The 26,931-nt window shown below is 48.5% G+C and overlaps 1 protein-coding gene across 1 annotated transcript in view; it reads left to right on the plus strand.

Annotated features, from left to right (window-relative positions):
* NOL6 (nucleolar protein 6) overlaps positions 1 to 26,931 on the plus strand; it is a 98,946-nt gene that overhangs the window by 25,981 nt on the left and 46,034 nt on the right. The window contains exons 10-20 of the mRNA XM_040336050.1: positions 302 to 403; positions 1,293 to 1,408; positions 4,038 to 4,215; positions 6,463 to 6,585; positions 12,582 to 12,730; positions 13,066 to 13,141; positions 14,982 to 15,119; positions 15,351 to 15,468; positions 18,234 to 18,388; positions 19,626 to 19,789; positions 23,998 to 24,150. Of these exons, the coding sequence (XP_040191984.1) occupies positions 302 to 403; positions 1,293 to 1,408; positions 4,038 to 4,215; positions 6,463 to 6,585; positions 12,582 to 12,730; positions 13,066 to 13,141; positions 14,982 to 15,119; positions 15,351 to 15,468; positions 18,234 to 18,388; positions 19,626 to 19,789; positions 23,998 to 24,150 (1,472 nt within the window). The remainder of the gene's footprint in view (positions 1 to 301; positions 404 to 1,292; positions 1,409 to 4,037; positions 4,216 to 6,462; positions 6,586 to 12,581; positions 12,731 to 13,065; positions 13,142 to 14,981; positions 15,120 to 15,350; positions 15,469 to 18,233; positions 18,389 to 19,625; positions 19,790 to 23,997; positions 24,151 to 26,931) is intronic.

A 26,931-nucleotide genomic window follows, 5' to 3' on the forward strand; every position in this document is an offset into this window, starting at 1 on the left:
AGCCAACCAGCTGCCGTTATTCAGATGACCGGCGGTCGCCAGGGGGCGGCCATCTGAATAGTGGGCGGCAGCGGCGACAATACATAGATTCTTGCAATGCATGAATCTATGTATTGTTTTCAGTGGCGGTGCAGGAGCGAGAGGGGGCGGCGCTCCTGCGCCCTCTATGGGTGCGTCCACTGGTTGTTTGGTTTTAATTATAATTGTTTTTTTTTTTTTTTTTTTGTAATAAAATTTTACTATAAATGTTTTTCATTCTTTACACCCTTGCTCTTTTTTTTTTTTTTTTTTTTTCGCTCAGCCCTCCATTGCTGATTTTCACCGGGCGTTTGAAGTTGTTTTTGTGGATCCTCTGGGATTGGTGAATCTGTGTGGCGATATGACAGCTGCAAAGTACAGACAGGTAACTGATTAGCTTGCAAGCGAGGGTCGGATGTGTACACTTCTGCCGCCTGAATGATACCAAGATCATTAATGTAGAATGAAACCATCATTAAAAAATAAAAATAAATAAATAATGATAATAATCCCTCTAGCTCCACCAGTATCATTGATGTTCTATAGTAATTTTGCATCAAATTTCCCCAAACATGTAATTCCATTCACTGAAGAACACAGCCAGGTTGTCATGACGGGTGGGTTTGATGTTGTCACTTAGTCCCCATTCACACCTAGGCGTTTTGTCGCCTGTAGTGCGACGCCGCTGCCGCCAGAGGGATGAAAAGACATTGCCCTCTATGGAGATGGTTCACATCTCCACGCCGAACGCCTGTCGCCCGCTGCCTGAAAAAAGGCCCCGGACCTTTTTTTCAGGCGGCTTTCGGCGTTCGGGAACCATCTCCATAGAGGGCCACATCTAGGCGGACAATCGCGGCGTTTTGTCGCCGCAAATCGCGGTACAAAACGCCGCTATTTGCCGCCGCAATTCGCGGGACAAAACACCGCAAATTTGTCTGCCTAGATGTGAATGGAGCCTCATGCCTGGTTCTTTGCCGGGTCAGATTGGCTTTTTTCTTTACAGGGATAGAGAGGTTAGTGTTAGATCCGTGTTGTCTATAGATGCAGGGATTTTAGTTTTTGCATAGTCTTCCACTTTTAAGACCCCTTTCACACTGAAGGCATTTTTCAGGCGCTTTAGCGCCTGTAAAGCGCCTGAAAAATACCTCGTCGTGCCTCCACATAGTTTTCTTCGCACAGGTTTACTTTGACCATGTCAGCCTTTTTTAGCCTTTTTTTTTTTTTTTGTCATGTGGAGCCAAGATAATCTTTTTGTATTTTGTTTTTGTTTTCAGATTCAGTTTGAAGCAAAAGAGTCTCTGAGGTACCTGGATGACACAAGGACCAATGGCTTCCTCCTGCTCCTCATGGTCCGCAAACCTTTCATTAGGACATTTGATCACGTCTTTCAGTAAGTGTACCACGCCATTTTTTTTTTCGAATGCAGAGGATGGGCGTGACGTCATAACATCGCGCAACGGCCTCCGAACGAACGTAGAGACTCGGGGGACCATCTGGTCCGACGTAAATCTCTATGGTCAGCACCCGGGAGCTGGCGGATGCCTTCTCCGGTTCGCTGATGGCAGCGGCGAGCCTGGAGAAGCATCAGAGGAGGGGGGACGTCACTTCTTGCCGCCCGTAACGACGATCGAGACGCTTTGATCATTCTTAAGATGTAGGGAATCGCCGGCTGAAATTGAAGATGATATCTGTAACTGCACCCATCATTCAGATATCACCGCTCAAAGTCGTCATATGAGGTGGGAATCGGTTAAAGACACGGAACTTAGTGCACAAATATACAGAGAGAGAGAGAGATCTCTATATAGATTAATATCTAGATAGAGATAGATATAATCTCTCTCACTCTCATTTTTATATATATATATATATATACACACACACTCCGAGATCTCTATTAAGATATATATCTAGATAGATATAGAGATCATCTATATGTACCGTATTTATCTTGCTATATCGCGCACCCCCGAACTTGAAGGAAAATTCCTGAGAAAAAAATAAATAAATACTTAGTTTGGATGCCCCTTGTCGGTGTCGTCTTGCCCGTCGTCCATCGCGTCCTGTCCATCGGCGGCCTCGTCCAGTCCGGCATCCTTCTGCGGCCATCGTGGTGTTCTCCCCGCTCGATCCCCGCTTCCCGCGCTGTGTTTGAACCACTGCGCCGACCTATACCGAGCGCAGTACACTCGTGTATAGTCGGGCAGGCTCGTCTCCTCTCGCGTAAAGGACGTACAGGACGTGACCGCGAGAGGAGCCGAGCCTGCCCGAGTGTACTGCGCTCGGTATATGTCGGCGCAGTGGTTCAAACACAGCGCGGGAAGCGGGTATCGGCGTATATCGCACACCCACGATTTTGCCCTGATTTTCAGGGCAAAAAAGTGCGCGATATACGCAGATAAATACGGTATCTATCTATATAATATATATAATTATACTGTATAGTATGTGTATATATATATATATATATATATATATATATATATATATATATATATATATATATATATATATATATATATATGAGAATAAAATAGCGGTCGTTGCAATACTATTTTTCTTTTGGGGGTGGGGGGGGGGGATTAATAAATAAAAAGGAAAAACCGTAAAGTTGGCCCAATTTTTTTTTATATTGTGAAAGATAACGTTACGCCGAGTAAATTGATGTCACGCTTCAAAGTTGCGCCCGCTCATGGAATGGCGACAAACGTTTACCCTTTAAAAACCCCCATAGGCGACGTATAAAAACAATTCTACAGGTTGCATGTTTTGAATTATAGAGGAGGTCTAGGGCTAGAATTATCGCTCTTGCTCTAACGTTCACGGCGATACCTCACATGTGTGGTTTGAACACCGTTTTTCATATGCAGTCCTTACTTACGGATGAGTTTGTTTCTGCGCGCAAGCTCGTTGGAACAGGGCGCTTTCAAAAAAAAAAAAAAATGTATTTCTTATTTATTTGACTTTATTTTTATTTTGACACTGTTTTTTTTTTTAAAACAAGAAAAAATTTGGGTCACTTTTATTCCTATCACACTCCTAGAAAAAAGCATGACAGGACCTCTTAAATATGAGATCCGGGGTCAAAAAGACCTCACATCTCATATTTACACTAAAATGCAATAAAAAAAAAAGAGGGCAATAATTCTAGCCCTAGACCTCCTCTGGAACTCAAAACATGCAACCCGTAGAATTTTTTTTTTAAACGCCGCCTATGGAGATTTTTAAGGGTAAAAGTTTGTCGCCATTCCACGAGCGGACGCAATTTTGAAGCGTGACATGTTGGGTATCAATTTACTCAGCGTAACATTATCTTTCACAATATAAAAAAAAAAAATGGGTTAACTTTACTGTTGTCTTATTTTTTATTTAAAAAAAGTGATTTTTTTTAAAGTCATTCTAAAAAAAAACAAAAAAAAGAGCCATGGAGCAGACGTGATGTTTTGACGTCACTTCCGCCCTGCAGTGGTATGGAGACGGGTGGGGGCCATCTTCCCCTCACTCATCTCCATACCCAAACAGGAAGAGGATCCAATCGCCTCCGCCGCTACCGACGGCTCCGGTAAGCGGCTGGGGGGGGGGGTGTCCCTCTCCCGCCGCCGATTAAAAGTGATCTTGAGAATAGTCGTAATAAATCGGTTACGTCACCTTGGGTGAGGGGGTGGGGCTTCATTGACCTGCAGCCATAGGCGTGCGCACATAGGGTGTAAGGTGTGCCTGGGCACACCCTGTTCACGCTGTACTGTGCAGATTCCCCCTGCTGCCTGGCTACAGAGAAAGGGACTGGGGAATCTCTGTCCTCAGTCCCTTTCTCTGTCTCAAAAGTTAGACACCAATCTCTGCCCTGCTGACAAAGCCCTACTGACTTGCCCACTGCTATATACGGTATATTACACACGCATGTGTGTTTGCGCTTTGGTGTGCATACCCTAATGCTATAGGCTGCGCACACCTATGCCTGCAGCCTTAGTGACCTGCACACCATTCATTTAATAAAGCTGATGTCTTTTCCCTTGCAGTATCACACACGTGGCTAAGCTACAGGAGACGTGTACGAAGATGAATCTTCAGACCGAGCTGATGGATCGCGGAGGAGATTACGTATCCACCTCTCTGCCCTTCATACTGCCTGTGCTGAAGAGAGGTCTGGACCAGAGGCTGCTTCTTCTGTCCCACACCCTGCCCCACAGGCCAGAGGTAACGCGAGCCAACCTTTTCTTTTTTGTGTGATCGATTTCAGTACAACGTTGCTTGCTATGACCTCCGTTACCTAGAAAAACCTCTTTAACCACTTAAGCCCCGGACCAAAATGCAGGTAAAGGACCAGGCCCCTTTTTGCGATTCGGGACTGCGTTGCTTTAACAGACAATTGCGCGGTCGTGCGACGTGGCTCCCAAACAAAATTGGTGTCCTTTTTTTCCCACAAATAGAGCTTTCTTTTGGTGGTATTTGATCACCCCTGCGGTTTTTATTTTTTTGCGCTATAAACAGAAATAGAGCGACAATTTAAAAAAAATGCAATATTTTTTATTTTTTGCTATAATAAATATCCCCCAAAAATATATATAAAAAAAATGTTTTCCTCAGTTTAGGCCGATACGTATTCTTCTACCTATTTTTGGTAAAAAAAAAAATCGCAATAAGCGTTTATCGGTTGGTTTGCGCAAAATGTATAGCGTTTACAAAATAGGGGATAGTTTTATTGCATTTTTATAAATTTTTTTTTTTTTACTACTTATGGCGGCGATCAGCGATTTTTTTTTCGTGACTGCGACATTATGGCGGACACTTCGGACAATTTTGACACATTTTTGGCACCATTGTAAATTTCACAGCAACAAAAATGCATTGTTTACTGTGAAAATGACAGTTGCAGTTTGGGAGTTAACCACTAGGGGGCGCTAAAGGAGTTATGTTTCACCTAGTGTGTGTTTACAACTGTAGGGGGGTGTGGCTGTAGGAGTGACGTCATCGATTGTGTCTCCCTATAAAGGGGATGACACGATCGATGCAGCCGCCACAGTGAAGCACGGGGAAGCCGTGTTTACACGCGGCTCTCCCCGTTCTTCAGCTCTGGGGACTGATCGCGGGATCCCAGCGGCGATCGGGTCCCTGAGCTTCGGACCGTACCGGTACGTACATCTGCCCAGCCGTGCCATTCTGGTGACGTATATTTACAGGAGGCGGTCCTTAAGTGGTTAACCAATTGCCGGCCAGCCGCCACAGTTTTACTGCGGCAGCATGGTTTATAGCGCAAAAGAAAGCTCTATTTGTGGGGGGAAAAAAAGACGTTCATTTCTGTTTTAGTGCAACGTCTCACGACCGCGCAATTGTCAGTTGACTTCAGTTTAGCGCCTACACACTGAAATTTTTATTTATTTAAAAAGAAAATAAACTCCATTACTAGTAATGGCGGTGATCAGCGATTCGTAGCAGGACTGCAATATTGCAGTGGAAAAATTGGGGACCAGTGACGCTAATACAGTGATCAGTGCTTAAACCTATGCACTGTCACTGTACTAATGACACAGGCTGGGAAGGGGTTAACATCACGGGCGATCAACGGGTTACATGTGTGCCTAAGTGCTTACTGTGGGGGGGGGATTGCTTTGACTAGGGGAAGGCAGAGATCCGTGTTCCTGCTTGGCAGAAACACAGGGATCAGTACCTTCCCCTCTGATAGAAAGACAGTCTGCTTTGTTTACATAGGCAGGTTGTCGTTCTGCCTCTCTACTGTCTAATCGGTGGGTACCGGCGGTCCCCACGCACGCCCCAGACCCGGAAGTGTCAGATGTACTAGGTATATGATCTGGCACAGAGCTGCCGCAGTAAATGTACGCGGTGCGGTCCCTAAGAGGTTAAGGGAGGTAGTAAGAGATGTATTGTAGTGCTTGATGTTGGGCAGAACTTTTACTTAGATTTAGGTTAAGCCTCGTACACACAACCAGATTTTCTGCGGACAAATCGTAGGACTTTTGTCTGAAGGGCGTTGGCCACGATCTTGTCTTGCATACAAACGGCACACAATTGTTGGAGAACAAACACAAAACAATGTGGTTTTTCAGCTCTTTGGGCACGTTCTGCTAATGTTGTTGTGTTTTGGTGAGCATTGCTTCCGAGCATGCGTGTTTGTACTTTTGGATATTTGTCCGCACTTCTGTATACACGGTCTGAAAATCCGACAACACAACAATTGTTGTCGGAAAATTCTAAAGCATGCTATCCAACATTTGTCCGCGGAAAATCCGACAACAGTTGTCCGATGGAGCGTACAAACGGTCGGATTTTCCCGACAACGGCCTGTCCTCACACAATTCCCGTCGGAAAATCTGATCGTGTGTACGAGGCTTTAGGTGGAGCAGATAGTTTTCAGATGTGTAATGGCTCATTGTTTGTTTGGATATTTGGATGTCCGTATTGAGAGACTGTTTGTTGTCTTCACAGTGGAAGATCACAGAGGATCCTGCAAAGCACACGGACGTTGGCACGCTGTCAATAGGCCTCCTGCTCACGTCGGAGTTTTACACCAGCGTCCTGGAGAAAGGACCTGCTGCAGACAGTCCGGAGGTAAGAAGATTTTATGCGTGTACGTCCGTCCATATCGCTTCTGTCCAATCCCAGCCCAGCTGTTATCTTAACCACTTAAGCCCCGGACCAAAATGCAGCTAAATGCCCAGGCCAGGTTTTGCGATTCGGCACTGCGTCGTTTTAACTGACAATTACGCGGTCGTGCGACGTGGCTCCCGAACAAAATTGGCGTCTTTTTTTTCCCACAAATAGAGCTTTCTTTTGGTGGTATTTGATCACCTCTGCGGTTTTTATTTTTTGCGCTATAAACAAAAATAGAGCGACAATTTTGAAAAAAATGCAATATTTTTTACTTTTTGCTATAATAAATATCCCCCAAAAATATATATACATTTTTTTTTTCCTCAGTTTAGGCTGATACGTATTCTTCTACCTATTTTTGGTAACAAAAAATCGCAATAAGCGTTTATCGGTTGGTTTGCGCTAAATTTATAGCGTTTAAAAAAAATAGGGGATAGTTTTATTGCATTTTTATTATTTTTTTTTTTACTACTAATGGCGGCGATCAGCGTTTTTTTTTCGTGACTGCGACATTATGGCGGACACTTCGGACAATTTTGACACATTTTTGGGACCATTGGAATTTTCACAGCAAAAAATGCATTTAAATTGCATTGTTTATTGTGGAAATGACAGTTGCAGTTTGGGAGTTAACCACAGGGGGCGCTGTAGGAGTTAGGGTTCACATAGTGTGTGTTTACAACTGTAGGGGGGTGTGGCTGTAGGTCTGACGATCGGGTCTCCCTATAAAAGGGATGACACGATCGATGCAGCCGCCACAGTGAAGCACGGGGAAGCCGTGTTTACATACGGCTCTCCCCGTTCTTCAGCTCCGGGGACCGATCGCGAGGGGGCGGCTAGAAATGAATAGCCGCGCCCTCGTCCCGGATCGCTCCCACACGATTTCCGACCGCCGCATGTACCGGGGGGGGGGGGGTGCCGATCGGACCCCCGACCCGCGGAAAGGCAGGGACGTATATATACGCCCATCTGCCTGTACGTGCCATTCTGTGCACGTATATATACATGCGGCGGTTGTTAAGTGGTTTAAGAGCCCTAGCAAACCTTTCTGCACCTCTTATGTTTCCCCCCTCCCCCCCCACTACTCAAAGATCTGTTCCTTTTGTGGAGTATATCGGATGAACAGGTCTTTACTTATCACACGCTGACCACTTCTTGCCTCTATATGATGTCCTGGGATTTGAAATGGTTATACCAGTATGATGCCGGCATCATCCCAGTATCTATTTTTTCAGCTGGTGATTCCCTCTTATGTAAAAGCCATGCTAGTGGCTGATTAGCCGCTGGATTGCTGTTACAGGCAGTGGGAGGGGACATTACGCCCTCCGGTGGCTCTCCAGTGTGATTTGGAGAGCTTGGGATCTGATCCAGCGGGAGTACCGGGTTACCACAGGGCTGACCTTGGACCGAATGGTCTCTATGATCTTGGGAGGCTAGAAGCAACGTCATGACTAGAGGTCGACCGATATGGGTTTTTCTCTGGCCGATGCCGATATTTAGAAATTGGGGCGGCCGATATGTGTTGCCGATTTTTGCGGCCGATATTTTGGGCCGATTTTTTATTTTTATTTTTTTTTTTATTTTTTTTCCTCATCTCAAAAAACCTAGGGTGGAGAGGTGGGGAGGAGATAATTGTTTAGGGTGGAGTGGTGGGGTGCAGCCTGTCAGTGTCACATCAGTGCCCACCAGTGTAGCCCATCAGTGCCACCTCATTAGTGCCCACCAGTGCAGCCCATCAGTGCCACCTCATCAATGCACCAGTGCATCCCATCATTGCCCACCAGTGCATCACCACATCAGTGCCAACCAGTGCATCACCACATCAGTGCCAACCAGTGCATCACCTCATCCGTCCCAACCAGTGCATCACATCAGTGCCCACCAGTACAGCCCAATGTCATTCACTGCCACAGTGCCACCTCATCAATGCCCACCAGCGGAGCGCTCCAGGCATCTCCTAGCACAAGAAAGCTCCATTGTCCCTGGCCCTGACGTGCTGCCCCGCCTCTGCCTACAATCCCCAGAAAGCAGAGCAGGCCTGTAACAGCCAATCGGCAGCCGCCGCTGCCGACATCCTCCACTCTGAAAAAAAACGTCCCCTGACGTGCTGCACGCCCTGCCTCTGCCTACAAACCCCAGAATGCAGCGCAGGCCGGCAGTTACCGGCCTGCGCTGCATTCTGGGGTTTGTAGGCAGAGGCAGGGCGCGCAGCACGTCAGGGGACGTTTTTTTTTTTACAGTGGAGGATGTCGGCAGCGGCGGCCGCCGATTGGCTGTTACAGGCCCGCTGGGTGTACCAAGATGGCCGCGGCTCCGGAGCTAGGCCGAAGCCGCGGCCTTTCCTGATGCTGTGACCACGGAGGCAATCCGCGGATTGCCGCCACGGTCACAGCATCAGGAAAGGCCGCGGCTTCAGCCTAGCTCCGGAGCCGTGGCACCGCTAGCGGCCATGTTAAATATCGGCCTAATTTTGGATACAAAACGTCTGATTCTGATTTCTCCAAAACGGCCAAATATTGGCCGATATATCGGTCGACCTCTAGTCATGACTCTGGCAGATGTAAACACTGCCATTTTTTCTTCCCTGGAAAGCAGAGATTAGTGTGTGTGTGTTTTGTTTTTGTGTTTTTTGTTTATTCTGATCTCCTGCTTTCCAGGGTAGAGGAGAGATCTGGAGTCTTATAAGGCGTATAAGCGTATGGCCCCTTTCACATGTGCGGACCATTCGTCCGTTTTTGATGATGATGCATCCGCTAACGTCCGAAAAGATCCGTTTTTTTCGGACGGAAGAAAACCCTATTTTTCTTCCATCGGATTGGATGAATACGATCAGACGGTCCGTATTCATCAGATTCCCCATAGGGGAGAGCGGAGGAAAGACAAGGCGGTCTCTGCACAGTGTGCGGGGACCGCCCTGTCCACCGACAGCTCAGCGGGGATTACGGATGATCCCCGCTGAGCCGACGGGGACACACGGAGCGGACACAAAAACGGTCCGCTCCGTGTGAAAGGACCCTAAATGGTCGCGCCCACAAATGCAAGCGGTGTTCGCAAAATGTTTTTAGCAAAAGTAAAAGTTCTAGCACGTGGTCATAAAAGGGGGGGGGGGGGGAATCTTCCAGAGGCCAAGTGGTTAAATTTGCTGTAAGTGGTTTAATTTTTGCAGAAATGACCCTCTAAAAAGGACCACTTCACCTTTAATTGTCCTATGCCAAAGTCCCTTCCCTCCACTCCCCTAAGATCCAGAGACCCAACAAGATTCTTTTCAGCATTCTTGCCATGGCCACATTCATTCCTAGGAGTAAAAAATATATAAGAATCGCACTAAATATCAAATTAAAGAGTCCATGTGAATAAACTCATCTGAGCAAATTGAGTCCGCAAGTAATGTGCTAGTGGTTCAAATCTCCTTAATACTAGTCTCCATCCATCACCAAAACCGCAGTGAATCCACCACCAGCTGTAGAAACGGCTTACCAGCTACTGTAGACCCCTTATTACTGGGGGTCGTGTACGCCTGTGGCTTAAAACCCAGCCGGGGCCTTTCTCTGCATCTCGGGGTTCCTCCAGGCCTCCGATAATACTCAGTGAGTTAAATGGAGGTACACAAAAAGGCTCCACATAGCATAAAATCTTTAGTTGGTTTATTGGATAAAACACTTACAACAGTAGGTAAAACACCTTAGGCTAGATTCAGATAGGTTAGCGGATCTTTAGATCTGATTTACGATCCGCCGGCGCAAGTTTTTGAGGCAAGTGCTGTATTCAGAAAGCACTTGCCTCTAAAGTTGCTGCGGCGTATCGTAAATCCCCCAGCGGAATTCAAATTCCGCGGCTAGGGGGCGTGTAGAATTTTAATCAGGCGCGTCCCTGCGCCGAACGAACTGCGCATGCGCCGTCCGCTAAATCTCCCAGCGTGCATTGCTCCAAATGACGTCGCTAGGACGTCATTGGTTTCGACGTGAACGTAAATTACGTCCATCCGTATTCGGGACCGACTTACGCAAACAACGTAAAAAATTCAAAATTCTACCCGGGAACGACGGCCATACTTAACATAGGATACGCCGCATATAGCAGGGGTAACTATACGCCGGAAAAAGCCGAACGCAAACAACGTAAAAAAAAAAGCGCCGGGCGGTCGTTCGTTTCTGAATCGGCGTAACTCCTCATTTGCATATTCGTCGCGTATACAAACGGAAGCGCCACCTAGCGGCCAGCGTGAGATTGCAGCCTAAGATCCGACGGTGTAAGTCACTTACACCTGGCGGATCTTAGGGAGATCTATGCGTAACCTGATTCTATGAATCAGTCACATAGATACGACAGACGGAACTCAGAGATACGACAGCGTATCAGGAGATACGCCGTCGTATCTCTATCTGAATCTGGCCCCTTAAGTTTGGCGCAGCGGCCGGCACACAACCAAACAAACCCGTCCCTCGGGACACAAGGGAGATGGTGACGTCAACATGACGCTCCCCTATGCGTTTTGTCACAAATGACGTCGTCCTGGGGCATCCTAGGAGTGTCTGTACTCATGGTGGCCTTCAGTGGCTGCTCAGTATACAGCTTGTACATATTTAGCATTGAACAGCCAATTGCCAGTCTCCATCGCTGTCACATGGGGTAGGGGATGCGCCTGCTTGACCCTATGGGAGAATTTTCTCCCATGTCAAAACTTTCAGGGTGCTAATATTTCCAGGTTTACTTTAATGGGCTCAGTCACAAAGTGGTGCATTGCAATGCAAATGTTCTCATACTCTCGACAGTTCCCGCCTTTGACCTCCACATTACTGTTGTATTCTGTCTTCAAACTTCAACCCTCCAGCTGTTGCGTAATTACACATCCCATGATGCATTGTAAAACTTTGACATTCACAGACATTACTAGGCATGATGGGAATTGTAGTTCCTGAACAACTGGAGGGCCGTAGTTTGAAGACCTCTGCTGTATTGGTTCAGAGGGTGGAACCAGTGACAACTGCTGGGGGACCCAAACGTTTGACACTTCCAGAAGTGTCGGTTTCCCTGCGGACTTTAACAGAAGATCTCTTAGCATTAGAGTCGTTTTCGATGGTGTGGGATGCAGGAGTATGGCTTTGGCCCAGATCCACGTAGCGCGGCGCATTTGTAAGTCCGGCGTAGTGTATCTCAGATACACTACGCCGCCGTAACTTACAGCGTATTTCCCGTATCCACAAAGAATTTGCGCCGTAAGTTACGGCGGCGTAGTGTAAATGTGTCGGCGTAAGGGCGCGCAATTCAAATCACTAAGTTGTGGCCGTGTTTTATGTAAATACATCTTGACCCCACGTAAATTACGTTTTTTTTTTAACGGCGCATGCGCCGTCCGTGGGGGTATCCCAGTGCGCATGCTCCAAATTAACCCGTAACAAGCCAATGCTTTCGACGTGAACGTAATTCTACGCAAAGCCCTATTCGCGAACGTTTTACACAAACGATGTAAACAACGGAAAATTTGATGCTGGCCCCGACGTCCATACTTAACATTGGCTACGCCGCATATAGCAGGGGTAACTTTACGCCGGAAAAAGCCTTACGGAAACAACGTAAAAAAATGCGCACGTTTGTTGATTGGCGTATCTAGCCAATTTGCATACTCAACGCGGAAATCGACGGAAGCGCCAGCGTAAATATGCACCTTAGATCCGACGGCGTACTAAGACGTACGCCAGTCGGATCTAGCCCAGCTTCAGGCGTATCTTGTGGATACAAAACAAAGATACGCCGGAGCAACCTAGAAGTTACGCAACGTATCAATAGATACGCCAGCGTAACTGCTTCGTGGATCTTTGTTTTTTGTTTAGCACAGCTTTTGCCTCGAGTAGGGAGTCGCTGCAGTGGACCTTGTGCTTCTAGGTTTCATGGTTCTGGAATCCATTTAAATCTCTCATTAATCCTCTCCTCCTCCTCCTCCTCCCTTGTTGCAGGCCGTGGACTTTAGGAAGTTTTGGGGAACAAAATCGGAGCTCCGGAGGTTCCAGGATGCATCGATCTGCGAGGCGGTGGTGTGGCCGGCGGACAATGTGCAGGAAAAACGCCGGATTCCGGAACTCCTCGTCAAACACCTTCTGCAGCTGTGAGTGCCGTTTACAGCTTTATTATTGTACCCATACCCAGAGGGCATTCAGGGGTGCAGCTGATTGGAAGCTGGAAAGATTTTTGGATCTGATGCGGAGTGTTCAGTGCGGGGGCATGTAGAAAATAATGATTACTTCTCTCCTTGATCTGTGTTGTGAATATCTCTGCAGTCTGACCTTTCACTTTATGAGGAGCTTACACTCAACATTTAGTGTTAATAATGCTGCAGTTCATTCATGGATGTTTGACGTTGCTGGCTAGATTTAAAAATCGATGAACCATTCTGGTTGTGTGAGGAAAGGATTAACTTTGTACAATGTCTCCAATCCTTAGACATGCCGAGCTGCCGGAGTCGGCCATCAGCTACACAGGAAATCTTCTGGACTGCACACTTACCAGGGGGAAGAAGGTGAGAGGCAGAAGGCCGGGCCTATTATATATGTGGATCAGACTCCCTTTCTTCTGTCTCCTGCCTGATTTCTCTCAGCTTGCTTTGCTTGTTCTTTTATTGGTGTGTTTGCCCATCTCTATCTGCTCGCCTCTCTCTCCTTCTCACGCTGGCTCCTCTCTCTCCTTCTCACGCTGGCTCCTCTCTCTCTCCTTCTCACGCTGGCTCCTCTCTCTCCTTCTCACGCTGGCTCCTCTCTCTCCTTCTCGCGCTGGCCCCTCTCTCTCCTTCTCGCGCTGGCCCCTCTCTCTCCTTCTCGTGCTGGCCCCTCTCTCTCCTTCTCGCACAGGCCCCTCTCTCTCCTTCTCGCGCTGGCCCCTCTTTCTCATTTTCACGCTGGCCCCTCTTTCTCCTTCTCACGCTGGCCCCTCTTTCTCCTTCTCACGCTGGCCCCTCTTTCTCCTTCTCACGCTGGCCCCTCTTTCTCCTTCTCACGCTGGCCCCTCTCTCTCCTTCTTCTCACGCTGACCCCTCTCTCTCCTTCTTCTCACGCTGACCCCTCTCTCTCCTTCTTCTCACGCTGACCCCTCTCTCTCCTTCTTCTCACGCTGGCCCCTCTCTCTCCTTCTCGCGCTGGCTCCCCTCTCTCTTCTTCTCGCGCTGGCTCCCCTCTCTCTCCTTCTTCTCGCGCTGGCTCCCCTCTCTCTCCTTCTTCTCGCGCTGGCTCCCCTCTCTCTCCTTCTTCTCGCGCTGGCTCCCCTCTCTCTCCTTCTTCTCGCGCTGGCCCCTCTTGCCTTCTCACACTTGCCACTCTTGCCTTCTCACACTTGCCCCTTCCAACTTTTTGCACTTGCCCCTGTCCTGCTCATGCCCGTCCTTCTTTTTTTTTTTTTCTCACACTCGTCCCTCCCTACATCTTCCACTCGCACCTCTCAATTCCCACACTTCTCTCTCCTTCCAATAAATGCCCGTCTCTTTCGCACACTTGCCCCCACCCTTCCTCCTTAAGCTCCTCTTTCCTTCTTCCACGCACATTTGCCCATCTTGAATTCCATTTGCTCACTCCTTTCTCCTTCTCAAGCTTGCCCCTCTCATCCTCACACTTGCTCCTCCTTTCTTTGTCACAAACCCGCTCATTGTAATTTCCACCACTTGCTGCCCCTCTCTTCCTTTGCCTCTCACACTCCTCCTCTTGACTTCTGACGCTCATCACACTCTTCTTCTGACACTCACACCTATATCCTTTACACACTTGCTTATCTCAACTTTTGCCACTTGAGCCTCTCTTCTCCTCACACTCGCCCATCTCTTCTCCTCACATTTTCCCCTTTAGACTTCTGCTGCTCACCCCTCTCTCCTATCTCCCACTCGCCCCTCTCTCCTATCTCCCACTCGCCCCTCTCCTCTCTCTATCTCTCACCCGCTCCTCTCTCTATCTCTCACCCGCCCCTCTCCTCTCTCCCTCTCTCTATCTCTCACCCGCCCCTCTCTCCTATCTTCCACTCGCCCCTCTCCTCTCTCTATCTCTCACCCGCCCCTCTCCTCTCTCTATCTCTCACCCGCCCCTCTCCTCTCTCTATCTCTCACCCGCCCCTCTCCTCTCTCTATCTCTCACCCGCTCCTCTCCTCTCTCTATCTCTCACCTGCCCGTCGCCTCACATTTGTCTCAATAACCATTGCTCACCTTTCACCCTTCCTGTCGCTCACCCTTGCTCCTTTCAACCTGCACTGCATCCCTCACTCTCCTTTTGCCACTTACACCTCACAACTTCTGATGCTCGCCCCTCTCTCCTTTCTTACATTCTGTTGCCCTTTTGTTTCTTTCCCTTTCTCTTTGCTTATGATGTGGGTTTGTGTTCAGCCTGGTACAGGTGAGGAGCAGATGGCCAGTGTCATCCAGTCCTATGATGACCTCAGCAGGAAGCTTTGGAATCTGGAGGATTTACCACTTACCATCACTGCGGTGCAGGGGACGCACCCATCACTCCGCTACACAGATGTGAGTTTGGAGAATGTTTTATATTGCCATCAGCCAGTTTTTCACTTGGCCCATTTATTTTACCTGTAACACCGTTGTCCCAACAGCGTGGATATTTTACATGTGATCTCTATGACCAGTAGCGGCGTTTTGCTACCATCTTCAATTTTCCTGCCTTTGTCCAACATGGAGTTTGTTGCCTTTAGTTTCTGAAATTAGTAGAAATCTTGTATTTTTTTTTTTACCCTGCAGGTTTTTCCTCCTCTTGTTGCAAAACCAGAGTGGGCCTTTTTTAAGACTGCGATGGAAAGGAAGTCTCTGGTCCCATTGGTGGATAAGCCCAGCCCAGCCTATGTTTCCCCTATAAAGGGTAAGTGCAACATCCATAACTTGTGGATTAAATGACTGGCTTTTTATGCCTTTGCAGCACCATGTTAAGAAGTGTTAGTGGCGGAACATATTACTTTGCACCACATGCGCAAAAAAAAACAGTAACTGGGGTGCCTCCAAGGAAAAGACAGAGGACCCTGAAAATTTCCCCTATACTGTAATGGTTTAATGCAGCAGTCGGGGGCGATTGTGGGGGTGTCACCTGCCACCAGATGCAGATTGTCACTTGCCGTGTGGCCTGCCACCAGATGCGGGTTGTCACTTGCCGTGTGGCCTGCCACCAGATGCGGGTTGTCACTTGCCGTGTGGCCTGCCACCAGATGCGGATTGTCACTTGTCGTGTGGCCTGCCACCAGATGCGAGCTTGTCAAAGAGTTCGATTTTGGTCTCCTCTGACCACAACATTTTCACCCAGTTCTTCTCTGAATCATTCAGATGTTCATTAGCAATCTTCAATATAAGGAGAGGTGCTCATATATCCAATAACTGTAGTATTGACCACATCCCTGGGCAACATATGACAAAAAAGAATATACCCCCTTGGTGGGGCTTTGCAAGCCAAATGCAGTATTAGTATAAAATGGTCTTTATTGGGACAAGATAAACATGTTGGTGTCAGGTCACCCGTGGCCAGGTGACAAGTGCACCCCGTTGGGGTCAGGGATGCACCTAAGGATAGTGAACCCTATGGCCGACCGCTGCTATCAGGGACGAAGCGTGAACCTAAGATCACCCAGGGCGAGGAGTCTAAGACCCAGTTTTGTATTCACCAGAGCCTTTGATGGTAAGGATGGTCTTCGCCGCAACTGGGTCCAGGTCGCGTCCCCGAGATTCCCTAGGTCACACTCCGCAGGGAGAAAGGGGAAGCAGCCAGCAGGACAAACAGTGGTGATGGGCAGGCCGAGGTCAGGGCAACAGGCAGACAAGGATAACCGTGGGACAGGCAAATGGTCAGGGGCACAGGCAAACAGCAGAAGTCAGGAACAAGCCAAAACGGTACACGGAAAGATGGTCGTAGCACACTGCAAACAGGAACCAGCAATCTACCCTGCAGACAGGAACTAAGCAAAGGAACACTGTTGAACAGCACTGCAGACCTGTAGAGCAACGGTTAATATAAGCTCCTCGGATGGACTAGGGTGGAGCCATACAGGAAGAGGAAGTGATAAAAAGGGGAACCAGAGCAGGGTCAGTCTCTAATGAACACATGGAGATCAGGTAAGCAGACAGACTTGTTGCATATCCATGACAGTTGGCACTTGATGCAAGCACACAATGCGCACCTAGGTGCATATAAAAGCAACACAAGTGCAAATTACAAAATAATACCAACAAAGACAATAAGTGTGCCAAGATTGGCAAGAAATAACAAAACAAAAAACAAAACATGAAAGCACTCTCCTAGTGGGTGATGTAGTTGTGCCCACGCGTTTCTGGTTGACAAAACCGTCATCAGGGGCCACGGGAGCAGAGTAGTGCAAGTTGTAATTCTATTTATAATAAAATGATAGAGAACACATCATAAGACACTATACATGCAAAACGGGCACTAGGTTAAAAACATGTTCACGGGATGTAGCATATGGCAAATGGGTAACATACCAAACCACGTAGTGGACTGGGTGTGGATCCCCCTAGAGTAGTTCAAGCTCAGTCCAAAAGTTATGTAAGGGTGGGGTAGCGTCCGAACAACCCTCACTGCCTAGTGAATATTGTAATAACTATACTGGTCATGCGTTCAATAACTCAGGCCAGCATGAAATGGTAAACTTGGGTGTGCAGAGCATCAACAGCCCAGTCCTCAGCTAATGGTCTAAACAAGGAGGAAAAAGAAGGGTGGGGAAAAAAGCAGAGGAACAGAAGAGGGAATGGGACAGAAGGGAGCAAGGTGGGGAAAAGGGGGGGTCAATCTTCAGACGGATTACATGTGCTTTCTTGAGCAGGAGGACCTTGCCGGCACTGCAGGATTTCAGTCCTTCACGACGTAGTGTTACCAATTGTTTTCTTGGTGACTCTGGTCCCAGCTGCCCTGAGATCAAGATTTTCCCGTGTAGTTCTGGGCTGATTCCTCACCGTTCTCATTAAAACTCCACAAGGTGAGCTCTTGCATGAAACCCCCAGACCGAGGGAGAGTGACAGTGAGTTATTTTGTGTTTCTTCCATTTGTGAATAATCGCACCAACTGTCACCCTCTCACCAAGCTGCTTGGCGATGGTCTTGTAGCCCATTCCAGCCTTGTGTAAATCTACAATCTGGTCCCCGACATCCTTGGACAGCTCTTTGGTCTTGGCCATGCTGGAGAGATTTGAATCTGATTGCTTCCGTGGACAGGTGTCTTCTATACAGGTAACAAGCTGAGAATCCGGAGCACTCTCTATTCAAGAGAGTGCTCCAAATCTCAGCTCATTACCTGTATAGAAGACACCTGGGAGCCAGAAATCTTGCTGATTGATAGGGGATCAAATACTTCTTTCACTCATTAAAATGCAAATCAGTTTATAACTTTTTTGAAATGTGTTTTTTTGGATATTTTTGTTATTCTGTCTCTCAATGGTAAAATAAACAGACCATTAAAAATATAGACTGATCATTTCTTTGTCAGTGGGGCAAACGTACAAAATCAGCCGGGGTTCAAATACTTTTTCCCCTCGCTGTAAATCTCCTACAGACAGGACGCAATGATCAGTGAACGATAATTATATTGTACAGGAAATTGGATGACATTTTTCCCTTGTTTATTGTCAGTGATCTGTCATATGGAAGGAAGTGGGAAATGGCCACAAGATAAAGACGCCATTAAGCGAGTGAAGGCCGCTTTCCAGATCCGGCTGGGCGAGCTGCTGAAGGAGCAACACGATCTACTGTGCCGACCTACCGCTGCTTTCACCGATGTGTACAAGGTGGGGTTCCGACACCTACAAAGTGTAATACCTGCCTGTCCTCTTCCCTTGTCCTTCTTTGTATCGATCTGTATGTGATCTAAAGCATTTTCCTCTTCTTCTAAGGCCCCTTTCACACGGACGGATAGAATGGTGCTTTTAGCTGCGGATTTTCTATTTTTCTACTGCAGCTAAAAGCACACAATGTTTTCCTATGGCCCCATTCACACACAGCGTTTGCGTGCGATTACGTTGCATGCGGCTTGGTGCGAATAGAAAAAATAGAATTGAATGCGTCCAGGTGCGATGTAGCGCAGCTATATGCACATAACCGCAGGTAATCGCAATCTTTTTTGTCAACTGCGGATAGCAGCGTTTTAGAATTCAAGGGACCCAAACAAAAACAAAAAAAATAAAAATGGTTGCTATGGAAATGAATACCGCAGCTAAACGCGGCCGCAGTTAAACGCACGTAAACGCATGTAATCGCAATGTGCAAATGCAGCTAATCGCAGTGCCTGGAGCCTTGAATTTCACAAAACATTTGTAGTGCTTTTAACTGCGGCAAAACAGCCGTCCGTCTGAAAGGGGCCTTAAAGTGGTTGTAAACCTAAAAAAGAAAAAACAGCCTATACTTTAAAGCGGGGGTTCACCCCCAAAAAAATTTTTTTAACATTACATTCAGCCGAGTTGTCAGAATGACAATCGGCTGTTTTTTTTTTTTTTTTTTTTTTTTTATTGCCGTACATCCCGTATTTCCATCGCCGCTTCCGGGTATGTAATCTGCGGGACTGGGCGTTCCTAATTGATTGACATCCTTCCGACCGGCGCATACAGCGCGTCACGAGTTGCCGAAAGAAGCCGGACTGCGAGTCGGCTCTATACGGCGCCTGCGCACCGACGTTCGGCTTCTTTCGGCAACTCGTGACGCGCTGTATGCGACGGTCGGAAGGATGTCAATCAATTAGGAACGCCCAGTCCCGCAGATTACATACCCGGAAGCGGCGGTGAAAATACGGTATGTACGGCAATAAAATAAAAAAAAAACAATACGAATGTAATGTTAAAAAAACTTTTTTTTGGGTGAACCCCCGCTTTAAGTATAACATGTTTGATTATTTTAATAAATAAACAAAGGTTTACAATCACTTTAATGTCACACTGTTTGAAGAATAACGTTTTCTAAACCTCGGTTCCGTGTTCATTTTATTTCCGGTGATTTCGCACGCTTTCTATCGCTCTGTGGCTCTCATTACAGGACGGCTATGTTTTCCGTCTCCAAGTTGCGTATCATCGAGAGCCGCAGTTTATGAAGGAGTCCATCACTCCGGAGGGGATGCTGAAGTACCGCGACACGGAGGAGTCACTGCAGCTGGAACTGGAGACCATTCACCTGACACAGCTGACGAGCACGCTGCACGGGTAAGGCGCCCAGCAATGGGGCTGATTTACTAAAGGCAAATATACTGGGCACTGAGCTTAGGCTGGGTTCACACTAGGGGTGCAACGGATCAAAAAACTCACGGTTCTGATCGTTCCTCGGATCAGGAGTCAGGGATCTGATCATTTTTCTGATCGACAAAAAAAAAAAAAAATTCTCCCCCACTGTAATATCCACATCTCCTCCCCCCCCCACTGTAATATCCACATCTCCCCCCCCCCCCACTGTAATATCCACATCTCCCCCACTGCAGTGGCGTCACTAGGGTTGGTGTCACCCGCTGCAGAAAAAAAATGGTGTCACCCCTCCCACCAACTATAGTCGGAACCCCCTCGGTGCAGACACCCCCCCCCCCCAGGTAGTACAGGCAGACAGATCCCCCCCCCCCCCAGGTAGTACAGGCAGACAGATCCCCCCCCCCCCCCAGGTAGTACAAGGCAGACAGATCCCCCCCCCAGGTAGTGCAAGGCAGACAGATCCCCCCCCCCAGGTAGTACAAGGCAGACAGACCCCCCCCCCCCCCCAGGTAGTACAAGGCAGACAGATCCCCCCCCCCCCCCCAGGTAGTACAAGGCAGACAGATCCCCCCCAGGTAGTACAAGGCAGACAGATCCCCCCCCCCCCAGGTAGTACAAGGCAGACAGATCCCCCCCAGGTAGTACAAGGCAGACAGATCCCCCCCCCCAGGTAGTACAAGGCAGACAGATCCCCCCCAGGTAGTACAGACAGACAGATCCCCCCCCCCCCAGGTAGTGCAGGCAGACAGATCCCCCCCCCCCCCAGGTAGTGCAGGCAGACAGATCCCCCCCCCCGGTAGTGCAGGCAGACAGATCCCCCCCCCCCCCCGGTAGTGCAGGCAGACAGACCCCCCCCCCCCCAGGTAGTACAGGCAGACAGATCCCCCCCAGGTAGTACAGGCAGACAGTCCCCCCCCCCCCCCAGGTAGTACAGGCAGACAGATCCCCCCCAGGTAGTGCAGACAGATCCCCCCCCCCCCGGTAGTACAGGCAGACAGTTCCCCCCCCCCCCCCCCCCAGGTAGTACAGGCAGACAGATCCCCCCCCCCCCCCCCAGGTAGTGCAGACAGATCCCCCCCCCCCCCCGGTAGTACAGGCAGACAGACCCCCCCCCCAGGTAGTACAGACAAACAGGCTCCTCCTCTGTGGGTGTAAACAGAGGAGGGCTGCCGCCGGGTGTACCAAGATGGCCGCGGCTACGGAGCCGCGGCCATAGCATTAGGAAAGGCCGCGGCTTCGGCCTAGCTCCGGAGCCGCGGCAATCCGCGGATCACAGTGTGTGCCGATCCAAAGGGGGTGACCCGTTCGGATCACGGATCAACTGTGATCCGTTGCACCCCTAGTTTACACCATCTTTGCATGTGGCTCCCAGCAGGGGTCACTGTTTCAGGTCTGATTTTTTTGGATGAATTTGGACCAGAAACGGACCGTAAAGACGCACAGGGCTCCTGTGCAAATTTTCACCAGAGCCGCAGCGGAGATATGTGAACCGGCTTCATAGAGAGCCGGTCAAAATCTCCTGCCATTGCGAATTGAATGTGGTGAAACCGCATCCGATTCGCAAATGTGTGAACCCAGTCTAAAGCTTCACTTTTGCAAAGAAAACCCAATCATGTTCAGTTCAGTATGTCCAAAGAGTGAACCTTTTAATCGCGAGCATGTGCGGGTTTTCTTCAGCCGGCTCCTGGCTTGAAAGCGAAAGCTGATTGGAGGAAACCCCCCCCCCCCCCCTCACTTCACACAGCACTCATGAACCGTCAATCAGCTGGAGGTCCCTCTCCTGTCACCATTTTTTCTCTTGGTGTCAGAAAAACTTTTTAGAAGTGATTCATGATGCTAGCAGAGGAACGAAGTAGCAGACAGAAATGACACTTAGGGTGTTTATTACGAAAGGCAAATCCACTTTGTACTACAAGTACACTTGTCACTGCAGATCCAAGGGGAAGATTTGAAATGAGGGGAAGCTCTGCTGATTTTATCATCCAATCATGTGCAAGCTAAAATGCTGTTTTATATTTTCCTGGCATGTCCCCCTCAGATCTACAGCGACTGCACTTGAAAGTGCACTTGTAGTGCAAAGTGGATTTGCCTTTTCGTAAATAACCCCCCTCAGTGCTCTGGATAGAGACAACTACACACTATAGAGGGATATGCTTTGTTCACATTTCGTGTCTGAGATTTACAATCACATTTAAAGAGGAAGTTCACCTTTTACAGAAAAATCTGTAAGGTGATCTTACGCAGGACCGCCTCCTCGCCTCCCACAGTCCAGCTGACCTGGAGCGCGGGCGATCACCCGCTAGGAGACATCGGGGTAAATGCTCCGATACCTGAAACCGATATCTTTCGCGGTGCGATTTGAGCCCATACAGAATGAGTGGCCTTAAAATGCACTGCAAAGAATCGCATCTGATTTTAAGGACTCATTTACCCTTCAGCTTCAACAAGGCTTCAGAAACGCTTTGTTAAAGCTCTCTAACCGCCAATCAAAGCTCCTGTCACTAAATATAATGGTTAGCTTACAGTCCTGTTTACACCTTGCTTTGCTTCAGCTTCGCTTCAAAAATTGTACCCCATGTAGCTTCAGTGGTGCTTTAAAGCGTCTTCAAAGCTTCCATAGAAGTCTATGGCAAAGCCTCACTGAGGCCTCACTGAAGCCTCACTGAGGCCCCACTGAAGCCTCACTGAGGCCCCACTGAAGCCTCACTGAGGCCCCACTGAAGCCTCACTGAGGCCCCACCGAATCCTCACCGAGGCCCCACTGAAGCCTCACTGAGGCCCCACTGAAGCCTCACTGAGGCCCCACTGAAGCCTTACCGAAGCCCCACCGAATCCTCACCGAGGCCCCACCGAAGCCTCACCGAGGCCCCACCGAAGCCCCACCGAAGCCTCACCGAGGCCCCACCGAGGCCCCACCGAAGCCTCACCGAGGCCCCACCGAGGCCCCACCGAAGCCTCACCGAAGCCCCACCGAAGCCCCACCGAAGCCTCACTGAAGCCTCACTGAAGCCCCACCGAAGCCTCACTGAAGCCCCACCGAAGCCTCACTGAAGCCCCACCGAAGCCTCACTGAAGCCCCACCGAAGCCTCACTGAAGCCCCACCGAAGCCCCACCGAAGCCCCACGAAGCCTCACTGAAGCCCCACCGAAGCCTCACTGAAGCCCCAAGCAAAGGCAGGTGTAAACAGGACTGTAAGCTAACCATTTTATTTAGTGACAGGAGCTTTGAATGGCATTCAGAAAGCTTTAACAAAGCATATCCGAAGCCTTGAATGGGCTCAAATCGCATTGCAAAGAATTGCATCTGATTTGAAGGGCTCATTTACATTTGCTTCAGCTTCAAGAAGGTTTCCGAAACGCTTTGTTAAAGCACTGTAATCGCTAGTCAAAGCTCCTATCACTAAATAGAATGGTTAGCTTACAGTCCTGTTTACACCTCGCTTTTCTTCGGCTTCGCTTCAAAAATTATACCCCATGTAGCCTCTGTGGTGCTTTAAAGCGTCTTCAAAGCCTCCATAGAAGTCTATGGCAAAGTTCACTAGAAGTCCCGCCGAAGTCCCGCCAAAGCCCCAAGCAAAAGCAAGGCGTAAACTGGACTGTTGGCTAACCATTTTAATTTAGTGACAGGAGCTTTGACTGGCGTTCAGAGAGCTTTAACGAAGCCTGGTTTTGAAGCACGTGTAAACTAACCCGAACAGGAATGCGCTGCGATTCCTGTCCAAATCTCATGCGGTTTCCCTCACCGCTCCTGTGTGAACCCAGGCTTGCCATAGTGACTTCAGCCTGAGATCACACAGGAGCGGTGCTGGAAACCGTATGCGATTCAGACAGGAATCGCTCTGCGTTGCTGATCAAGTCGCATGAGATTCTTTGCAGTGTGATTTGAGCCCATTCATTTTTTTTTTTTATTGGGTTAAATCGCACCGCTAGGGTATCCATATCAGCAAGTTCTTGAGCACAAGTATCGGTACTCGTACTCGCCAAAAAAAAAAAAAATGTTTTGGTGCAACCCCAACCAGGGCGTTCCTTTTGTGCGCCTAAACTGTATGAATACTTGAAGTCCAGAGGAGTGAAAAGGGGTCTCCACCCTACAGAACTCTCCCTGGTCAATGCTAAATCCCGGATGTGGTGGGAAAGCGCGTGTTGACTTGTGTTTCCTTTATTTCTGTTAGTCTCCACCAGCAACTTCCTGCCTTCGGAGGGACGTCGCGCCTCGCCAAGCGCTGGATTCGGGCGCAGCTGCTGTCGGACAGCCTGTCGGAGGAATGTGTGGACCTTCTTGTGGCTCATCTCTTCCTACATCCAGCTCCATTCACTGCACCAAGGTACGCCCACCATACACAGTACTGTACATATTATACCTGTGCTTTGCCCCTTGCAAGGCAGAGCAGCAGAGAGAGAGATTTCATGGCGACTTCCTAGCGGCACATACTCTGCTTTTGGCCCTCCAGCCGCTGATATCGACGAAAAAACGATTTGAGCTCCCAAACAAAGGAACATTTTCAATGGTGGTGATTGAGTTCCACCCGTTTTTTGTGTTTTATTAAAAGTCAGCAGCTACAAAAAGTGGAGCTGCTGACTTTTAATAAACAGACACTTTTCTGCTCCACGGTCCATCCATGTGGGCGCCCAAACCCTCGCTCAACTCCCTCGTTCCTCTTTCCGCAGTACCAGCATCGCTACTGTGGGCACTCTGGCTGGGACAGCTTGCAGGTTCACAGCCGGGTACACGCTGCGTTCACAGCATCGGTCTCCTCTCTCCCTGACAGGACGTGGAGCTCTGTGTTTACACACACAGAGCTCCACATCCTTGCTCTGTCACTGCCGATCGCAGGGTACCTGGCGAACATCGTGGCTGCCAGGCATGCGCATCGGTATCATGTGACACGCCGGGCACCTTTTTTTCCCTGCTGCGTGCCCTCGGCGGCACGCGCGGGGAATGTAAATAGCAGGACGTCCACCCGGCACTTAAGGTTAAGGTCCTGAAACACTGTTTTAGGTTTCTTTTTACATTCTTACTAGGGTTGTCCCAATACCACTTTTTTAGGACCGAGTACAAGTACCAATACTTTTTTTCATGTACTCGCCGATACCGAATACTGATACTTTTTTTTTTAAATGCAGCCATGTGTCCCTAAATTCAGCCATGTCCCTAAATTCAGCCTTGTCCCTAAATTCAGCCTTGTCCCTAAATTCAGCCTTGTCCCTAAATTCAGCCTTGTCCCTAAATTCAGCCATGTCCCTAAATTCAGCCATGTCCCTAAATTCAGCCATGTCCCTAATGCAGCTATGTGTCCCCCTAAGAGAAAGCCAAGTCCCTAATTCAGCCATGTGTCCCCCTAAGAGAAAGCCAGGTCCCTAATGAAGCCATGTGTCCCCCCTAAGACAAAGCCAGGTCCCTAATGCAGCTATGTGTCCCCCTAAGAGAAAGCCAGGTCCCTAATGCAGCCATGTGTCCCCCTAAGAGAAAGCCAAGTCCCTAATGCAGCCATGTGTCCCCTAAGAGAAAGCCAACCCCCCCCCCCCCCCCCCGCCGACATCTAGTTAATTTGCGCTGGGGGAACAAAACGGCTTTCATTTGAATAGCTGTGTGTTCTCCGCCGCGCCTCGTCATGTATAGACACTCCCCCCTTGCCCGGGCACTTTGATAGACATATCACCTGTCCAATCCTGGGACGGGTGATATGTCTATCAAAGTTTCTGGGCAAGGGGGGAGTGTCTATACATGACGAGGCGCGGCGGAGAACACACAGCTATTCAAATGAAAGCCGTTTTGTTCCCCCAGCGCAAATTAACTAGATGGCGGCGGGGGGGGGTGTTGTGTTCGGCTTTGTCGTAGGGGACCAGACTGCAGCGGCAGCAGCTCTCCTCTCCTCCATACGAGGACTGCTTTAACCGCCCCCTCTCCACCCGCTCTCCACCCGCTCTCCACCAGCTCTGGGGAAAAAAAAAAGTGTCGGGTCAGGCATCGGGAGCATTTGCGCGAGTACATGTACTCGTGCAAATGCTCAGTATCGGTACCGATACTATATCGGGACAATCCTAATTCTTACAATGGCTGGAACAGAGGCTCTTTCTATATTTTTCTATGGGAAATTTGTTGACCAATAGAGGATGCAATTGGCAAAACAATCCCTATGAACATTGTATCCTTTTTTCTTTTATCTTCTCAAATAGATTGTACTTCAAAGGAGAATTATGGCCAACACTTATTTGGCCCTTCTTATCCTATGAGGAGTACAATTCGTTCTGCACTCCTGTGACCCGTTTCCAACCAACAGCCATTCCAGCTGCTGGATCTTTCCTGACTTTACAGTCGGGATCCACCTAGAAGCCTGGACTGGCAGCTGGTTCATCCTCCCAGCTGAGTCTGTAAGCCCCCCCCCACACAGAGAGCTGTGGTGAGAACTGAGCAATCAGTGGAATTTGCTCAGTTAGTTCTCAGTGTAGAGGCAACAGGGACAGATGCAGAATCGGATTGAGGTTGCATCCACCTAGGTGAGTGTGTGTGTGTATGTGTATATATATATATATATATATGTGTGTGTGTGTGTGTGTGTGTGTATATATATATATATATATATATATATATATATATATATATATATATATATATATATATATATATATATACACACACACACACATTTTGTTTTGGTACAGTGTCGCACGACCACGCAATTGTCAGTTAAAGTAAAGCAGTGCCATATCGCAAAAAATGGCCTGGTCATTAAGGAGGATAAATTCTTCCGGGGCTTAAGTGGTTAAAACGGATGTAACCCATGTGAACAGTCGTACGCACACCGATGTTAACGCGAGTTAGCGAATGTAAAAGTGCACAAGCAGAAAATGCTCAGGACTTCTAAAATATAGAGGTTGCTCTGCCACACTGAGACCCCTTTCAGACGGACAGCTGTTTTGCCGAAGTAAAAAGCACTACCAATGTTTTGTGAAATTCAAGGCTCCAGGCACTGCGATTAGCTGCATTTGCACATTGTGATTACATACTTTTACGTGCGTTTAATTGCATTAATTTTCATAGCAACCCTTTTTATTTTTTGGGATTACGATGTGCTTCCTGTTCTTTTTTTTTTTTTTTTTTCTTT

This window comes from Rana temporaria, chromosome 1 (assembly GCF_905171775.1).
Source record: "Rana temporaria chromosome 1, aRanTem1.1, whole genome shotgun sequence".
NCBI lineage: Eukaryota > Metazoa > Chordata > Amphibia > Anura > Ranidae > Rana > Rana temporaria.